Genomic DNA, 18,821 nt, shown 5'->3' with positions numbered 1-18,821 from the left:
GAGTGGGAACATGTTGGACTGAGGCCTTAATACCTGCGTAAGGCCAAAGACTGGTACAAATTAAGGCCCTGTCAAAACCGTATACCTTGCATCGCACCTTGCAGTATACAGTAACTGTATATCATTCGCAATTTTAGAAGTCTTTTTGCATTGGTTCTCGCACCAGCTTGATAGAATTAAAACTAATATTTTTATTCTAGTCATGCAACAACTTCCACCAATTAGATCTACGCACATAATTTGTAGGCGACGTCACATCTGGCCTAGAAACTTTCTAACACAGGGTGGAAAAGGCCTTATTTTACGGTTTAGCATGGCAAGGTGGAAACGAGCTTTTTACCCCCTTACTCCCATTGACCTACCCAACCACCATCCCTGCCTCTGCCAATGAATAGACAATGGGATAATCGGACAATTATTCAGTATTTTTCCAACATTGCGAAATTGAAATTTCATGAAACAAAATTAATTAACAATTTTTTTCTATTGCATTTATTTATTTATTTACTTAAAGACTATTATTGGATTGATTATGTAAGAAATATACAAGTTTTTCATTCCGGTTGATAAAAACAGAGAGTAAGCACTATATATGCGGACATAAAACCATTCCTACACGTATGACATTTTCTTAGGAAAATACTTTTCGGGAAAATCCCAGTATGCTATTCGGGGAATCCCCGATGATATCACCTTGGTAAACATGCGCACCGATTGGTCAATTTAATCACATGACAAGTGGGACTTTCCCGAGCAACGAGCTGTGCCTGAAACGAAATGAGGTCATTTGACCAACGATAGTTTTTGGGGTTTTACCAGGTTTTAACATGGCATCAGCGGCTAGGACACATGAGGGGGCGTGAACGGGACATGTGCTCTTTAATGTAGATTATTACATACCCAGCTGATCTGAGAATGAACGGAAATCGACTAAATTGAACAAGACATTTATATTGCGCGATCCAAAACTAGAATTATTGACATTAATGGCGGCACGAAAACGATCCAAAAGGGACGATACTGCCTCCGATATAGAGGCCGCGCTGATTCTGTCTTCTTTGGCGACAGCCGGGAGAAATACTGACAGAAACTTTACGAATAATGTAAACGGAATACAGAGTGCAGAGAATGGGTTCCAAACCCGTCCGAACGCCTTGGTTCAAGGGTCGGAGTCCTCAAATATCACATGTGGAACTAGTGCAGCCACTCCTCCAAGCGCAACATCTCCCGATAAGTCAACCACTCGGCGTTCCTCTCGAGCTGGACGTGGCCGCCATTCAAGAAGCACGGAGGATTTTGAAATTACTGCTGCCCCATCAAAAAAGCCGCGAGGGGGCGGTTCAGGTGGTAAAAGGGGCGCGGGGAGGGGGAGACGGACAAGTAAAACGAACTCTGCCTCTAACGGCACCATGTTAATATCGAACCAGCCCCCCGTGGGACCCTCAGTCCTGTCAGCCTTAGAATTAAGACTTGGGCCACGTCCAGCAGCCCCTAAACAGCAGTCCTTAACAGAGGGTGGTGTTAAGTCCCCCGACCACCCACATACAGTGGACAGTGCAGTGTCCTCTCCGGCCAGTAATCCCTCAAGTGTGGACACTGCCATAATCAGCAGCATTGGCAGTGAGACCAGTGGGAGAGGGACACCAAGTTTTACGACAAATATACGACTGCCGCCGAAGAAACGGAGATTTATTGCAGAGAACGCAGAAACAGATGCAAGCCAGATGAAAGTTGCACAGAGCAGTCCTGAGAAGAGTATGCATCTGTTTTTGCATTTCGTATATATGTTTAGATATTTTGTTTAAGAATGATAGTCTGATTAAATATGTTAAAGATATGTTTATTATTATTATTATAATAATTATTGTTGTTGTTGTTATTATTAAAATGATAACATGTTAGAAAATTTTCCGTTTCAGATTTATTTTATTTGCCCTTTAAGTCTTCTTCTGCCTATAGCCCATGAGATTAGCAGATGATTACCTTAATTCCTTCCTCTTCTCATTAACCAAATTGATTCATCTAAAACCACATTGAAAATAATTAACAAGTAATTTCATAACTGTGGAAGTCTTTCTAATGAGGTGTGTCATAATTCTAGACTTCCTTTGTTTTAAGCAGATCTGACAGAGATAAAAGTTTTATTTTGCAGTCAAAGTAAGCTGCAGCAGTGGCTGTCAAGCCCCTCTTAGTTAGTGAGGATTTCCTAGATGAAGTCCGAAGTGGGCTACGATCTAGGTTCTATGCTGTTTCTCTAGTTAAGGTGGTTAAAAAGGTTAATATATTCAGTATAACAAATTGCTGGCTACAGATCTGCTATGAGTATGCTTTTCTGAACAGCTCATGTGTACCAGTACAATAAAATGAAACCGGATATATGGAAATGCAGAAGCATCATTGCTATCAGTAAAACAGGCAAAATGGATTAAGAAATCATGCCTGCCCTTGCCTTGGTCTCAATGGTAGATTTAGATTATATATTAAAATACAGTATTGGCTGCATCATTTCAACCAAGAAAAATTATCAATTTTTTAGATACATAATTTTGGAACCATTAAAAATACATTGCTATGAAGCATTTTGGTGCTTTTACCGTATTACATAGAGCTATTAAGTAGTCTGCTTTTCAACTGTGTTGCTACCACTCAATGAAAAATGCAGTATCTGTAAAATTAACATTTTCCTTGTTGAAACGATTGGGCCATTACTGTAATTTTATACTAATGGACCTAGCATATAAGAACCCCCCCCCCCTTCTTAGTTAACCCTATGATGTACAAGTGTATTAACTTGTGCATGTTGAATTGCAGTATAGTTCATGATTTGTGTCAAGCCTAGCAGCAAAACTACAATTGTGTAAGAAATGTTGAAACATATTTCACTTTCCACCCCTATCCTCTCTGCCTTACAATATTTCCACACAACCAAAACCATCAACCTTTACCAGCGCACTCATATCTATTTATAGCTCATGACAGGCATAGTGAATGGTGTTTTTCGAAACCTTGTGTACAGAATTGTTTGTCATTATTCAAGCAGAACTAGGTCACCAGGATCTGATGTGTGTATGCGTGTGTATGAAAACTAGTTGAACGGGATCATATGAATTGAATACATAAGAATGGATCAATGGAATGTTGGTCCCTTTGTCCCTGCTCTGTTCTTTTCCATCTCTCTCGTATGTTAGATGTGTGGACCCAAAAGACGGAAGTAAAACTGTAACTTGAGGGCATTTCAAGGGTACTGGGGTTAAATTCATAGAGTATGTGGGGAAAAATGACGGATGTTGTTACTAAGTGAATTGCATATAATTTTTTTATAGATTTTTGAACAGTTGAGTCACTATCATTTATTTGTTTGAGCTTGGCGATTGTTTGACCCTGGGGAAATATGCAAGACACTCGTGGTAATTAAGAACATTGTAGAAAAAGTGAATGATGACCAATAAATTTGAATAAAAATAAATAAATGAATATTAATGATAAACATGAACAGTTAAGAAGAAATCCTCTTTTATCTGTACCATTTAATGCTCTTGCCCAGGATCTGTTATTTTTATATTTTTATATATACATTTAATTCAGGTAGAAAATGTTTTAAAAGTACTCTAGAATACAGTGTAGATATCTCAAGGGCACTTACAAAACTGTGACCTATATTACTATGACCCTGTTAACATTTAAACAGATCAATTGTAACCTGATAGCATGTTATCAAGAAAAGTGCGATATTGAACATTAGACGTCCTGCAAGATAAGCTGACCTTATCGGTGGTGCCATGATAGGTAAAGGTCGGTACGTAGTGGGGACTTCATGATTTGGATCAACCCTTTTCAGGGCTTCTGCATGGAAAAAATACCAAGGCACAGTTTTAAGGGGGGAAAAACTAACAAACAGAAAAAGTGAATGAATGATTATATGAAAATAATATAAAGAAAATATTGAAATAAATAAAATAATTAATTGATTAAAGCGATAATAACTCTTCATATGAGATCTATATTTCACAATAAAAACATTGTGAATAACTCATAGAAATATAATATATTCTGTTTCACCACAAAAAGGGCAGTTATAGCTATTATTCTGATATCTGAGCTTGTCTTTAGACCATGTGACCTCCATTGATGGCTATACTCTGATAAAATCTCTTAAGAGATTTTAACAAAAAACCAAACTTTTTAGAAAAAAACCAGGGACTAACTTTGAATGTAAAAATGGATTCATTAACCATTGGTAAGTATGGGAAAATTGTTGTTTATTCCAGGAAAATTCATTTTTTGGCCGAAACGAAGAGTTATTATCCCTTTAATTAACTAAAATGTATGATTGAATTAAAAAATTAATGTGTTTGACATTTTAAAAGTATTATATTATGTTCACTTGTACAACTGGTAAAATATATGCAGCAGTGAAAGGGTGACATCTACAAGTTATTGAATCTAATTATAAGTCCTGACCTAATTTAAAAGAATGAGTTGCCCTCATTTGGACAAAAACTAATCTGAAATGACAACATTTGGAGCTGCAAAACAAGGCTGTCATCTGGTGAAGGTATTTTTCATGTCCAATTGGTAAAAAAAATTGTTATCTCATTGACAATTTTGTGTTTGCACCTTTTCAGCTCCTCTCAGCAGTGCTTCCGTGAGCATTCCAGCCGTTACCACTGCCCCCAGCCTACAGCCTGCCATATACAACACAGCCGCTGGCGCAGCTGTCATGGCGGTTGATCCACAGCAAAGCTTGATTATGCTCGCAGAATGTCAGATGGCTCTCAGAAAGGACGAGGATGGGGACTTGTAAGAGGACACAAAATTAAAATTTTAATGTGCCATTTTATGTGCCTATATAGGGAAGGCACTATTACTATGCTACTATGTAATACAGGCCTGTTTTAATAAAGACTGATCATAGTTTGATAGAGTATAATGTCCTTACTCTCTGTGTAATCTTTTTGTTACATCTTGGATATTCAAAATGAAACAACTGTAAACATGCAGTAGTTTCCTGCAGGGCTGGAAGGCAGTTTAATTTCATGGAAAATGCCATGTCCTGATTATGACGTCTTTTTGTGTCACTGTTGTCAGCAGGAGCTCAATTACCCAACAGCGATCTTATTAGTGACTTAGACGATCATTTAGTTTTGCAAAATATTGCTAGATTTACCTTAAAATGTTAATTTTTCTGAACCTCTACTTTTGGGCAAATAATGTCAAAGAAGTATCATGGTAAAAGTAAATGAGGTAAAGGATGTAGCACTGAAGTAAAAATTAGAGAGACATTCAAAACTTGTGTGACTTTTCCAATATTCAAAGTTCCAAGAATCCTGAACAGTTAACTTAAATAGAAAATAGGGTAAATTGTTTTTAAAGAGACAAAACTGCATGTTTTATAGTTTGAAAATGTCAGCTAAATTGTGACGGCTCTTCTTTCATGAAGGGTCTGCCATATTTGATCCATGGTTCAGAAGATCCAGGATCTTCTATTCTGAATGGGCTGAATAACCTCTTCCTGCGATTTTTACAGGCCTCTTCACATCGCAGTGGTACAGGAGGAGGCAGAAGCTGTGGAGAAGTTAATTCAACTCATGAAGATGTCCAATGTGTCAGTGGATGTGTATAATAAACTGCGACAGGTAAGCTACTGGACTTTTTTCAATTACAAGACTAGTAGTGAGCTTAAGACCTCTCTATTCCTAGAGATGAACATGTATGTAATTTTCTTGAAAATTTCAACAGTTTGCTCTTTATCACCAAGGTACATAGTATCTAGATGTGTTGATGTTTATAAGTTTCTACTGACACCTTTCACTAGTTAGTCTCCTGTTCTGAGTGCGACCATATTCTTCAATTATAAATACTGAATAACTGTGTGGTTTCAGACTCCCCTTCACTTGGCTGTGATCACCCAGCAATGGCAGCTAGTGGTGAAACTCCTGCAGCATGGCGCCACCACAGCCTTACCGAACCGCCATGGACAGAACGCCTTCCATCTTGCCGCGAAACGGCCGCCTAATGACTGCCTCAAGATTCTCTTACGCCAGTCGGACATTCAGTCTGAGATAAACGCCAGGGATTACGAAGGTGGTATGATCAATGATTTGTGTGCTCTGGTGTGATTTGCTGGCTCTTCTTGTGTCACTGTCTTTCCTAGCTCTAGGTGAATTGGTTGCCATTCACTTATATTACTGTGCTGTGATATATTGTGCCATAAAGATTGTAATCACAGACATCACTTGTGTAGATGTAGGCTTGGTAGTATTGTAGATGGGGGACATTGGGGGGGGGGAGGAGGGGTCTGGTTGCAAAATATAGCTTTAGCCCCAAAATTGGTCTAAACTTTAAGGCCAAAGTTATGTAGTCAACTTCAGTAAAGCAATTATTGTTCTGAAACATTACTATGATAAAACATGCTTTGCTCATTATAAAAAAGATTTCTTTTAATCAGTGAAAGGTAATATGATTTTAAACACAACTTCTTATAAGTAAATGAAAATTGTGAAGCTGTTTAAGTCATTCAATTCTTTTCACAAATGATCAAGAGATACAGAAGTGGTGACAGTGTTTGAAGTTTTATGTTGGGAAAAAGGAGGAGATTTGACTGAAGTTTCTGTCTGTCTTGCAGGCCACACTCCCGTTCATGTAGCAGTTACCCACAACAACTTTGAGGCCGTGGAGTTGTTACTGGCGCACGGAGCTGATGTTGATGCAATGGTAAGATGAAGGATGTGTAGGCAAAACAATTACGGGAAATAAACGGGTTGAGTTACAGAATTGTTGTTTCTTCTGCAGAATTCTTTGAAAATTGGTTCAGTTATGAAGTCAGATTTGTTTCAGATTTAAGGAAGGAGTTGTCTGCCCAGGTTTGATTCATTTGGGACAATCTTGGAACAGACAGAAATTTATTTATATAAAGTTGTCATTACCTATTAAGTGATAACAGACTTTCTGACTTTAAAGTTGATTATCTCTCTGAAGAATTTTGTCATTTGTTTTGCATTTCATGCTCCTGAATGAGGCCATGATATAAAGGACTTAACCAATTTTTATCTCACCTCTGTTAATCATCATGTCAGTGATATTTAATTTTTTTCTCCCCAGGATGGGAAAAGTGGAAAAACTGCCCTGTTTCATGCAGCAGAGAACAACCAGTACCAGATGGTGAAAAAACTCCTGGATCTCGGATGCAGCGTCAACCTTCAGAACTACAGCGGGACCACTGCCCTGCAGGCCACCTCGGGACGCGGCCACATGGACGTCGTCATGTTGCTGATACGCTATGGAGCAGATACGTCAGTGCGCAGCAGCAAGGAGGATGGTATCTTCTCCAGCACCAAAGATAGGAAGGTAGGACTGGGATGTATTTTTTGTTGAGTTAATAAAGTTTTTTTCCTCCAAACTGGAATATTTTCATAATTCACATCCCATTTTACACACTTTGTTCATATGTAGTTAGCAAGCAAAAAAAGTTTGAATTTTTTTTTTTTATTGAAAAATTTAATACACAAAATATATGTGATTTTCCATGAACACATATGGGAAGAGGAACCAGGTGTTCATAAACGGTTATTCTTTTAAGTTTTAAAACAAATGCTTAGAGCCATACTGCATGTCACCTGTGAGTTCAAGAACTTGACGGTTTATTTTCAGTCCAGAGAGACATCCCGTTCTACCACACCTGACATGTTGAGTCAACGTCCCTCTCCCGCTCGTCCCAGCCAGCCGCCCACCCCGACTGAATCACCAAAGCCAGGCACTGGTAAGAAGATACTTCATGGTAAACCAAAACCAGTTGATTTTGAACTTGTGCAAATGACAAAAGAGCCCCTTCCCCTAACCCCCCTCCTCCTCCCCCCCCCCCACACACACACACCTCTGCACACACTCATACACACACACACACGAACACGAACACACTTTTTTCAACCAAATCCATCCTAACTGCAAGAGGTATAAGGTGGGGGGGGGGGGGCTGTTCAGGCCACTTGTATACTTGATGAAGATTAGAATAATATCCTACGTCAAGTTTGTGAAGATGAAATTTACTTAAATTGTGACCTATCAGTTGTGATAATTAAGGTATCAGTTCCTGAAATACTATATACATGGTTTTGAGCATTCTTAGAGATCATTGAACGTTTGTTGGAATGGTTTCATCCTTTCCATGACAGTTTTAAAATCCTCCTTTTTCTTATCTATTTTTGGCTAAAAATTTGATAACAACCTTAAAGAAACTAATGTTTTCATATTTTCAATGGAAACTTAAATACTTTTTTTCATTCCTTTTTTTTTTTTTTTTTACTGATTTTCAGTTTTTCTGTATATTTTCAGCCACTACTGTTTCTTCCACTATGTCATCCATGTCAGATACTGCCTGTCCTACTGACTCCAACCAAACAAATGTGGGGATCAAGGAATCTAAAGAGAAGTTATCAGGTCCTGCTACTGGAGCTGCAGTGACTGTTTCAGCACCAGAAACAATGTCTACCACATACCCACACACATCTGCTACTGAGGCCACAGTGGTGCCATCTGTGAATGAAACTTTGGCTACAAACTCTGCCAGTGTTTCAGCTTCAAAAGATTCAAGTCAGCCTGATACTGGTGTTCCAGCCTCAAAATATTCAAGTCGGCCCGATACTGATTCTTCTACAGCACCCAGGCCCTCAGTGCCCCATTCTAATAAACCAGAGACAAGTCAAGTCAAAACGTCAGCTTCAGGCAATGCAAAATTCAGCAAAGTGTCAGAGTCTACACTGGAAAAAGTATTGCAGAAAGTACATGGTGACGCTAAAAAAACTGCTATAACTGATACCAGTGATCAAAAAGAAGTTCCAGATGTAAAGACAAAGAAAGAAGGAGTTGGGGCAGAAAAATTAGGTATGAAATAGATATGCGTCAGACAGGTAACCAGGTGTACTGTTGTTTGCATGACACACGTGTGGTGCCAAATGTCAAAAACATGGCTAGACACATGCAATTTTTTAATTAGATTTTTGTTTGTTTTGCCAGGTGTGTAGTGTAGGCTAATATTTCAGTAGAAATATATTTAATAATACCATGATCATGTCAAATAGTTTCAATGATGTGGAATTTTCTTTCTTTCTGTAACTGCACCCAAAAATAAACGTAAATCGAGACATTGTTTTTTATTTAAGTGCGTTGGGAGATCACCTCCAAAGTGACTCAACTTACCCAAAAAATTTCACTGTATCATACAAACGCAATATCGTTAAATGCCCTTTTGATTACCATAGGCCCCATACAGAATAGGGGACTAACTAGTCAGAGGGTCAAATACAGCTGACCCACTTGAATACTTCCCCACGGGAAATCTATACAGCATCTATTAGCAGATTAGACAGCAAGCTTTGTAGTAGGTGGCCATATTTGACCCTCGGGCTATTTAGCACCCGATTCTGAAGGAACCATAGTCATTTTGCTGTTTTCAGCCTAATTATATTGATTCCTTTCAGCTGTATCTGCCCCCAGCAGCATTGCCAGCACTCCATTTGTAACCCAGAGCCCTGCTGCAGGATTGGTGCCAATGCCCCCCATGATGTATCCTCATATGGCAGGGCACCTTGCAGGGATCCCACCCCGTATGATGATGTATCCTTATGCTGGTATGCCTGGATTGCCAGTAGGGATGTACCACATGAGACCCAGGATGGGGACCAGCACAGGCCAGCCCATGGTACCGCTTCCTGGGGGAATGTCCAGTTTTCCTCAGACCACTACGCTGCCTGGTTCGGTCTCAGCCACCTCTGTGATCAGTAGGGGAGCTCCTGGAGTTGTCCAGAGCACTGCCCAGTCCAGCCCAGTGACCACATCAGCCAGTCCAGGGGCATTCCACACCACTAACTCAGCAACCATACCACGGGTGTCAGCACAGGAGAGTGGAATCACTACAGACCCTGTGGGCTCCACAGACAAGAAGCTAGACATTCCCTCCTCTCTGGCTGAAAGCATGAGATTATCTCCCATAACTCCAACAAGCGCTGATGCTGCTCCGCCTCTGTATCCCACAGTGCTGCCACATATAGTTGCAGAGGAGGAGGAGGCGGCTGTCACTGTGAACAAGGTGTCCTTGTCCAGTGCTCCCCCTGAAGTGCCAATAACAGTAGAGAAATACACCAGTCGCAAAACTGCTGAAACTTCTAGCTTTTCTCCAACCTTGACACCAGCCAAAGTCCAAAGTGTAGAGCATCATCAAAACACAGATCAAAACCGCAGTGAAGGCCAGACGCCCATCCAGGTGCCGTTGAAGGGTGACTGCAGCACTGCCCCAACCACTACTGCCACTGATCCAGCCACATCTAGCAGTCCAGTGAAGGCCTTCCCCAAGTCCATGCAGTCTCACCCAGCCTACAGACAGGGGTATGCCATAGCCAGTGCTATAGCCAGTAAGAACCCAGAGTTGTTTCGTATGATGCAACCTGGTATGATGAACTCCCGAATGGCTTACAGCCAGGCTCTGGCGGCCATGTCTCAGGGCCAAGTGCCAGCACCCCCAGGGAATAGCACGGTCCCCCCTGGGAATAGCACTCACCCACAGGTGAGTGGGAACAGTGGCCCCCCAGGTGTAAACCAGCAAGTGCCTGGTTCTGTGGAGATGATGATTTCACAGGGATGCAGCACCCCCATGTCACAGCCCCAACCAGGGATGATAATGGAGCACCACCATTCTGGCGCCCGGTACCTGCAGCCTTACCCGGTCTCCACCTCAGGCAGTAGTACTGTGGTCTACTCACAGGTGGCACCACCTTACATGCACCAGTTTCAAGGGTTTCACCCTGGCTATTATCCCTTCCACCAGTTTATGGTGAACTCACAAGGGGAAAGCCAGCCTAAACCAAAGAAAAGGAGGGCAAGAAGGAAAAAAGAAGTGGAATTGAAAGGGAGCAGCAAATCTCACAATGTGGAGGGAGAGGATACTGATGATGCCCCAGAAACTTTAGAAATGGTGAAAAATGAAACCCTTTCCTCTCCAGAGCACAGAAAAGTGGACAACACAAGTGACATACAAACTTCTCCCGTCAAAGTGGAAATTAAGGAGGAGATCACAAAGCCAAGCCCTCTTAGAAATGATGTCCCCAAAGATAAAGCTAGTTCATGTTCTATAGCAGAATCCAAGCTGGATCAGGAGCAGAACTGTAGTGAAATATCTAAGTCAGCAAGTAACTCTATAACGACAGAAGGATCTCCAATAAAAATGGAAAACAAAGAGATGCAGGATGTTTCTGATTATTTGACTAGGGATGTAGAAATTCAAAAAACAAACAGATGTGATTTTTCTTGTCAGACAGACCCCATCCTGCATACTAAAAATAAAATAAGTTCAAAAACAGGATATGTGCATAATAGCAAACAAATAGAGGAAAATGCTGCACAAATTTTAATGAGCAGCGGAGAGGATATCCCTGTTGAAGAGTCTTCTTCTGGAAGGAAAGAGGTCAAACAACAGGATAGTAGGCTCAACGCAAAGTGCGTAGTTGAACTCAAACCCCTCTTCACCTCTGCAGGAGGCTTCTCTGCTTCAAACGGTGAAACATTCAATTTAAAGACATACTCTGGTGTGAAAAGGTCACATATTCCTAATACAGGGGTGTCTCTTAGTAACTCAGTTGAAGATAATGAAAAATCCACTGGCCTAGACCAAGAAGACATGCCAATGGCTACCCCAACTAGTGACGCATGTTATGACGAGAGTTTAAAGCAGACGACAGATGATTCAGAGGCTCCTCTGTTGGAGAAAGAAAACTGTAAAGAATTGAACATGCCAGCTTATGAACCCACTGCTGATCGTACGCGGTCCCCTAGCCCTCCCGTCATTGACAAATTCTGTGATACGCCAGTGAAAGATTTCAAACATGGCCCTTTCGATCGTGTTTCCGATACCTCTGCCTCCGCCAGCCTGTTGTTTCTCGAGGAGCAACCTGTACTGGATATGAGAAGGGAAAGTGCAGAGGTGTTGTCCACAAAGGGTGTTCCTGATACTGGAGATGTGTTAAGTGTTAGACCGCACTGTGTTACACCAACGGGGATTGAGAGAGGATCGGCGTCGTCACCTCCAGAGGATATCCGTCACACTGGCGATGTGAGGGCCCAGGAGGAAGACAACAGTGCTAAGGCTTCAGTTTTCCTTCAAAAATTTAAAGCCATGTATGATGGACACAGTAGAACTATAAACTCACCAAACCGTAAACAAGTAAACAAAAACTTACCGAGTTTGGCGCCTGCCTCGGATCTGTTATCGTCCACAGAAACTTTACACTCTGGGAAGTCTGATGAAAAATGCCATGACAAAAATGCCTCTAAATTCTTAAGTGGGTTAAAAGATATTGTGCACAAAATTAACTTCGGTACCAAAAGAGCTAAAACTTCTGTTCATCAGGTCAGTCAAGACGATAGTGTTGTTGGGAATACTAGGAAAATTGAACACAAACAAGATGAATATTTATCAGATTAAGGTAGCTTCCAAAGTCCCGTGTCTTAAAGTTGCATAGAGTTTACACCCAAACCCAATATAGGGGTGCGGTTGATGTCACAGGCATGCTCTTAAAATTTTTAGTGCACAGATTGCAAACTGTGTCTGATTATTTTAGGGTCCCATGTGAAGAAGTTTAGGTCAAAGTTTCACTCTCCTGGAACCATGATAAATAAAAAATAATTCAACTTCTATTCCCAAAATGCGTTACTGTTCACAAATGCAAAACGTTCAACTACGAAACGTTTTACTCACTTAGAAAATTCAATCATCAGTGGATTTTGTTCTTTGATTTATCTCCAACAAGTATAACCTTGTAAAAAATTGTAATAATTTTCTGTATAGAGCAATTCATTGTCTTTGTGCTACTTTAGTTTGCTTGTCACTGAATATTAAATAAACGGGAAAATACACCCTACCGACAGTAAAATAAGCATTAAATAAATCATTTTCCCCTCATGCTCCAAATATTATATAAGAAACGTCAAACTATCATGGAATCACATATTTTTCGGTCAGCAAAAGAAAACACTGTTTTGATATTTATAATAACGTCCTGATGTCATGTCTAATTTACCAAGACTGCATATGAACCACTACAAAATATATTGGAACGTGTTATAAAAATAAAATTAAATGACCCCGAACGTACGTTACCGTACGTTTTTTGGATCATACGTTACTCATTGAGTAATGTAAAAGACATAGTAAAAATTAGAATTTGAATTTAAATTGAGACAGTCGTGGATTTTTGTTCTATACACATATATGATTTAAAAAATTGAATTCAACTTTGAATTCATTCAATTCTATTTTTTGACACTTCAACATGTGAAATGCACCTCTATATTGGGTTTGTGTGTTTAATGTTGTTGTTCTAGTGTTCTCTGTGGTTTTCATGTACTTTGCAGAAACTCGTATTCTTTTTTTAGATTGGTTACTTCAAGCTAGACACTTGCAGTTAATCGGGCACTCTTACTCGCAGAAAAATAAGATAACTTGCTAAACATTAAAACCAGATTTTTTTTAGAATACAATAATAAGTGACTTTTTTTATTTAAGGGGTACTAGCAAACGTTATCTTTCAAAAGGAATGAATTTAAAGGGACACATAAATTACTTGAAGTTGACTAGCGTGAAAAGTGCGTCGTCACTGCAGTGCTAAAGTAAGTCGATGTCGGACCGTCATGACGAGACCCGTACGTGTGATTTTGCATACCAAGGTCTATCTGTGACAAATCAGAAATATATGTTTTAAATAGCTTTAACATAATTTTGGACGGTCTATGTATGCTTTATCTATTTGTATTTAATAGTTACAAATACAGACGTCATGCAGGATGACCGTACTTTTCGCCACCAGCGCCACTGGCATGATGTTCATATGGATATCGGGCCCCGGTTTTGCAAAAAAAAAAATTATAATAGTAAAATAAATAAATAAATAAATAAAATAAGTCAGTTACCTGGCTTTGTTGACCAGGATTTCCATGAGAGTGCTCTAAAACTGTTCCTGATAGGGTAAGACACACGCATGTGACCATTTAACGATGGTAACAAAGATGTTAGCCACCAGTACTGACTTAATTTTTTTTCTTTTTGTGAAACCGGGGCAAGAGTTATTCTCTAGACAGCATGGGCTTAAATAAATAAATAAGCAATTCTGATTAAACACAGTTCCAGGGATATCCTTTGGAATGGTTGAATGATTTAAAAGAAAGTCAGTACACAGAGAAGCCTGGCCACTACGTAAGTCATGGGCTATTTTAAAGACAATGTCTGTTTGGAATCAACTGTAGCATATCTCAGTTGACTATAATATAAGTGAAATAAACTCTCTTATTTGATATTATAATCAAAGAGCTTTTGTTCAATATTAATTTAATCAAACGTAATTCAGGAAAATGTATCTAGTGTGATATATTTATCTTTGGTAACCCTCTAAAGAGCAGAAAGGCAGAGGAAAACAAAGTTGAGGGAGGGAATAAAACGAGTTATTAAGTGATGTATGTTTCGGCCATGAAATACCAAAGGATAAAGAGGAAATGACACTGTGAATGTCAAAACCAAAACTAGAAAAAATGTCTGTACTAGTCGCGAAGAAAAAAATGTGGGGACATAAAAAGATCTGCATAATGAGTAGGTTACGAGTAATATTTTTCTATAAGTCAAGATATCTAAGTTAAAGTAGTGGAACAAAAAGTATATGCCTCTCCAAGAAAACGGAACTTATTTGTCTGAAAACGCCATACAGGGATATTCCTGATGGTGTTAGAACGCAGAACATCCACACCGACCCAAGCTCTTACCCAACTACTGCTCAGTGAGACTCTGGCAGCAGCTGCTGCTAAAATTGCCAGGAAGGCTGAAAAATATGTCAGGAAGGCCAAAAAATACGTCAGATCTGTCACGTTTATATGGCAAGATGGATAGATAGATAAAAGAAGACGCTTGAGTTTCGCACCTATAGGTGAGAAACTTAAGATTTATCAATTATCGAACTATGTTATGGGAAGGTACGGAGCAGTTGCGCAGCTGTGTTAAAACACGTCCCCTGGCGGCTCTGTCCTGAGTTGTCCTATGAAACAATAATTTTTACCATGACATGATATACAATAACCAAATTTTTTGTTTCAGTTACTCTATCAAATCGAACATTTTCCACTGAATAAAATCAAGAATGTATGTAATGATTTCCCTTTGGTGTAAATGCTTGTTACATATACAGAGAACCAGAGAGAGAGAGAAGGGGAGGTAGGGGAAGTGCTGGAAGCCACCTTTGGAGTGGCTAAAGAATTTTAATTTTAAAATTGATAAGTTGTTTTCCAGGCCCGTAGCCCGGGGGGGGGGGGTCGAAAGAACTGCCCTTTTTGCCAGGAAAAGGTCCATCTGGGTACAAAAACGACACACCCATCAATAGCAATAGTCGTTTTATTCTGTGCTGCTTCCCAGTAATCATTCCAAAAGTATTTGTATAATTGTTGTAAGTTTTTATGATTAGAGTAGAGAGCCTGTAAAATGTGCACATTTTAATGCTTAATAAATTTTATTATTATAATTTTATTTAAGTACACATAGGCTTCATTGTAAAAGGTCCACTTTATTAGAAAAAGAACCACCCCTTTGAAGTTGCTGGCTACGGGCCTGTTTTCTTACATACAGTTATAGTAATGTGCATAAAATATATAACTGGCAAACTTAACAAATCTAAATTTTATATGAAGCAACAGGCTTTTCGTCTATCTGGTACACTTACGACCAAAATGTACTGTTTAATACGTTGTAGTCACCCTATAAATCGTCAGCACTCCTTTATAATATAAACGGCTTGTGTAGAAGAGTCCCAGTTCTGCAGGACCTTGGGGCTTTCTACATCTAAACATCAAACATGGATATGAGCAAAGGTACATTCCCCTACCATTCCGTAATTTCAAAGCCTCAGATTCCTCACTTTCAGACTCTGTGGAATCCGACAAATCAGACAAATAGCTTATCAAAGGATCAAACGGGTATGGAGAGATTTCTAGATCTACGGCTATGTCTTCCATCCCCATGATCCCGAATGTCGAACTTTAGCGAATAACAACGTTCTATTCGTCCAAGTGTGGAACGAGTTTAAGGTTAGCCGACTACCTATATAGTTAGTTTCATACTACACTAGCTCCCAAATTTTATTTTATATATCTATCGTTTTAATATACTTTATCTTACAATTGCCCTGCATAAATGGTAGTATATTGTTCATGGTCTAAACGCTGGCACCTAGGGTCTGGATCTGCGCCTGCTGCAGGTCACCCGTACTGTCCTGGCAGTATGGGGACGGCGTTGTCCTGCCGGAACAAGCGTATAAAAGACTTCATATCCGTACGGGTCGCAAATCAAATTTTCACCTGGTATCCCTGCAATCACAGTGAGTGCTGTCTGGAAATTGCCACTTATGCCCGCCTGAGACAAAACTGTGGAAATGGCAATGATATGAGCCCTGTCCAGATCAGACAGCCGTGGCATGATGTCTGCATGGTGAACTTGGTTTTCTGAATTCTTTACTGGTGGACAATTTATTTTTGCGAGAATATAGTCTGAAAATCTACAGCAAGCCATACTCTGAAGGCATCAGAAAACCAGGTTTTGGAGACTGTAACAGAAAGTTCAACCTTCATTTAGTAAAAATGGTAAGGGTTATTCTCTGTTTGTCAGATTTGTCGGATTTCAGAAAGTGGCGAATCTAAGGTTGACGTATGGGATCTCTCTACAGATTATCTAGCTTAATTCGTTTTCTGGCTTTGGAATCACGGGATGGTAGGGGAATGTATGTTTGCTTTTACCGGGTTAAAGTTACAAATTTGGTTTCAAATATCATGACAAATGGGCACGAGGATTACGTTATGGAGTTGCAACGTGTTTTCGTGACATGTAATACGAAGAGATCGTTATTAGTGACATGATACCTTACATGGCGCGTTGGAACTTGGAAGTAATAATATAATGGCAAGGTGTCTTTATAAAGTTAAAGAGATAACGATAAAAGGAGCTCCCAGGCCACCCCCAACCCCACCTCATCCCCCCTGATTGTCAGTAACGCCCAAAAAACATGTTTCTTTGTCAAACGTTTGCTTTTGAATGATTTTGGGAAAGAGAGTGCTGGTCGGGTGCCTCCGCCTCTTATAGACACGACATACAACTCAACACGACGGGTGTGCCAGGAATGGTAGATCTAGGAATGGAAGCACGGGTCCCATGTCATTAACACAGGTTAGGGTTAGTCGGCATTGGGGAGCATTGGGGATATAATAGGGAATGGAATTCCTGTCACACCGTGTTTCAACTGCTGCCAGCGCCAAAGAACTGGTAGGCCTATATATAGTGTCCGTCATCAAACTTAGTTCGTTCTTGGTATTTCACATTTTTTACCGCTGTCAGTAGGTATACCGGGTGTGCTGGTGATCGCGTCGGGCCGAGCACGTTTCTGGACTTGCTTTCTTCGAAATATCTGGAATATTTGGAAAAAGGTCTGAATGGTATTAATGAAAATTAACCTCACACGCACTATATATACATGTAGTTCTAGGAATGGAATCTGGGCTCCCATACGACTGGCACAGGTTAGGGTTAGCTGGAGTATTAATATTGGGGTTAGTATATGGGACGAATGTTACCCGTATAAGGTACTGCAATGGGGAGTGAACAACGGTTTCTAGCAGGCTAGCATTCCCAGGCCTACCCAACTACCAGACTCGATCGGCACATAATGATCCTGAATTAACCGGTATATCGGACCATACTACCCGTTTTCAAGGTGTGTGTCAGATCGCATTTCGGAGTATCAGTCAGAACACCGACAGGATGAGCCCGCGGTCGTCCTACAGAATTTGTTCTGGGGTATGATACTCCGAAATGCGATCTGGCACACACCTTGAAAACGGGTAGTATGGTTCGATATACCGGTTAATTCAGGATCCTTATGTGCCTATAGTCTGGTAGTTGGGTAGCCCCGATTCCTGTCACACAGATGTAACGAGACTGAGGGTTCGTGTAACAGAAAGTTCACCCTCCATTTAGTTTCAGTGCATTGGCGGACTTGGGGGGGGGGGGGAGGGGGAGAGGGGTCAGGGGGGTTCTTACAAGCCCTTCGTTTTCTTAAAAAATCACATCAAGGGTCCCCTCTTGAAATAAGAATTTTGACTAGCTGAATCATAGTTTTAAACAGTACCAAATAACATCGTTTGTCCTCTTAAATACAATAGACTTTGGACCCCTTCAGCGGGCCCTGAACCCCACGCCAAGGGGGGGGGGGGGGGGGGGGGGGGGTCCGCTTCATATCTACGAACCCCCTACAAATAATCCTGGATCCGCCCCTGAATGGTGAGGGTTAGTCTGACATAAATGGGTCAAAACCTAGGGCGAGGCTCCGGGCTCTCTGGCATGGTGGGCTTTTTGTCACGTTACACTAGTGTCAACTTCTGCCAAATATATATATATATATATATATATATATATATATATATATATATAGGCCTATGGTGTTATATGGTGTTCGTCACCAAACTTTATTTCTTGGTATTTTCTAAATTTTATTACCGCTACCAGTAGTACTGATGATGAGCGTGTCGTTTAATGCACGTTGCTGGACACGTGTTCTTCAAAATATCTGGAATTTTTGGAAAAAGGTCTGAATGATCTTAATCAGAATTAACCTCAAACGCAGGGTTAATCGGAGTATTGAGGTTTGTAAGCGGGGCGAACGTCACCTCTACAAGGTAATGGAGAATGGAATTCCTGTCACATCGGGTTTCAACTTTTGCCAGCGCCAAAGTATATAGTGTCCGTCATC

At 40.3% G+C, this 18,821-nt stretch overlaps 1 protein-coding gene across 3 annotated transcripts; it reads left to right on the top strand.

Annotated features, from left to right (window-relative positions):
- Positions 1-724: 724 nt before the first annotated feature.
- On the top strand, positions 725-13,517 carry LOC106181164 (uncharacterized). 3 transcript variants are annotated; one of them, XM_087017457.1, is made up of 9 exons: positions 725-1,755; positions 4,626-4,800; positions 5,528-5,636; positions 5,883-6,084; positions 6,626-6,714; positions 7,102-7,347; positions 7,651-7,777; positions 8,332-8,880; positions 9,477-13,517. In XM_087017457.1, the coding sequence occupies exons 1-9, from the start codon at positions 987-989 to the stop codon at positions 12,470-12,472; spliced, it is 5,262 nt and encodes a 1,753-aa protein (XP_086873583.1). In that variant the 5' UTR covers positions 725-986; the 3' UTR covers positions 12,473-13,517. The 3 variants fall into 3 exon arrangements, with proteins under 3 accessions (XP_086873583.1, XP_013420921.2, XP_086873582.1); XM_013565467.2 differs by having other exon boundaries at positions 5,883-6,087; positions 7,651-7,759; XM_087017456.1 differs by having other exon boundaries at positions 5,883-6,087.
- The last annotated feature ends 5,304 nt before the right edge of the window (positions 13,518-18,821 follow it).

Source organism: Lingula anatina, chromosome 7 (genome assembly GCF_051362555.1).
Source record: "Lingula anatina isolate TDL-2025a chromosome 7, LinAna3.0, whole genome shotgun sequence".
In the NCBI taxonomy this organism is placed as follows: domain Eukaryota; kingdom Metazoa; phylum Brachiopoda; class Lingulata; order Lingulida; family Lingulidae; genus Lingula; species Lingula anatina.
Note: the sequence above shows the minus strand (reverse complement) of the source record. Positions and strands in the feature narration are given on the sequence as shown.

Excerpts from the sequence above, each read along its gene's own strand:
- LOC106181164 (XM_087017456.1), top strand. The coding sequence starts at position 987 with ATGGCGGCACGAAAACGATCCAAAAGGGACGATACTGCCTCCGATATA. Across the intron at positions 1,756-4,625 it reads ACAGAGCAGTCCTGAGAAGA|CTCCTCTCAGCAGTGCTTCC; the intron begins GTATGCATCTGT and ends GCACCTTTTCAG. Across the intron at positions 6,088-6,625 it reads CGCCAGGGATTACGAAGGTG|GCCACACTCCCGTTCATGTA; the intron begins GTATGATCAATG and ends TCTGTCTTGCAG.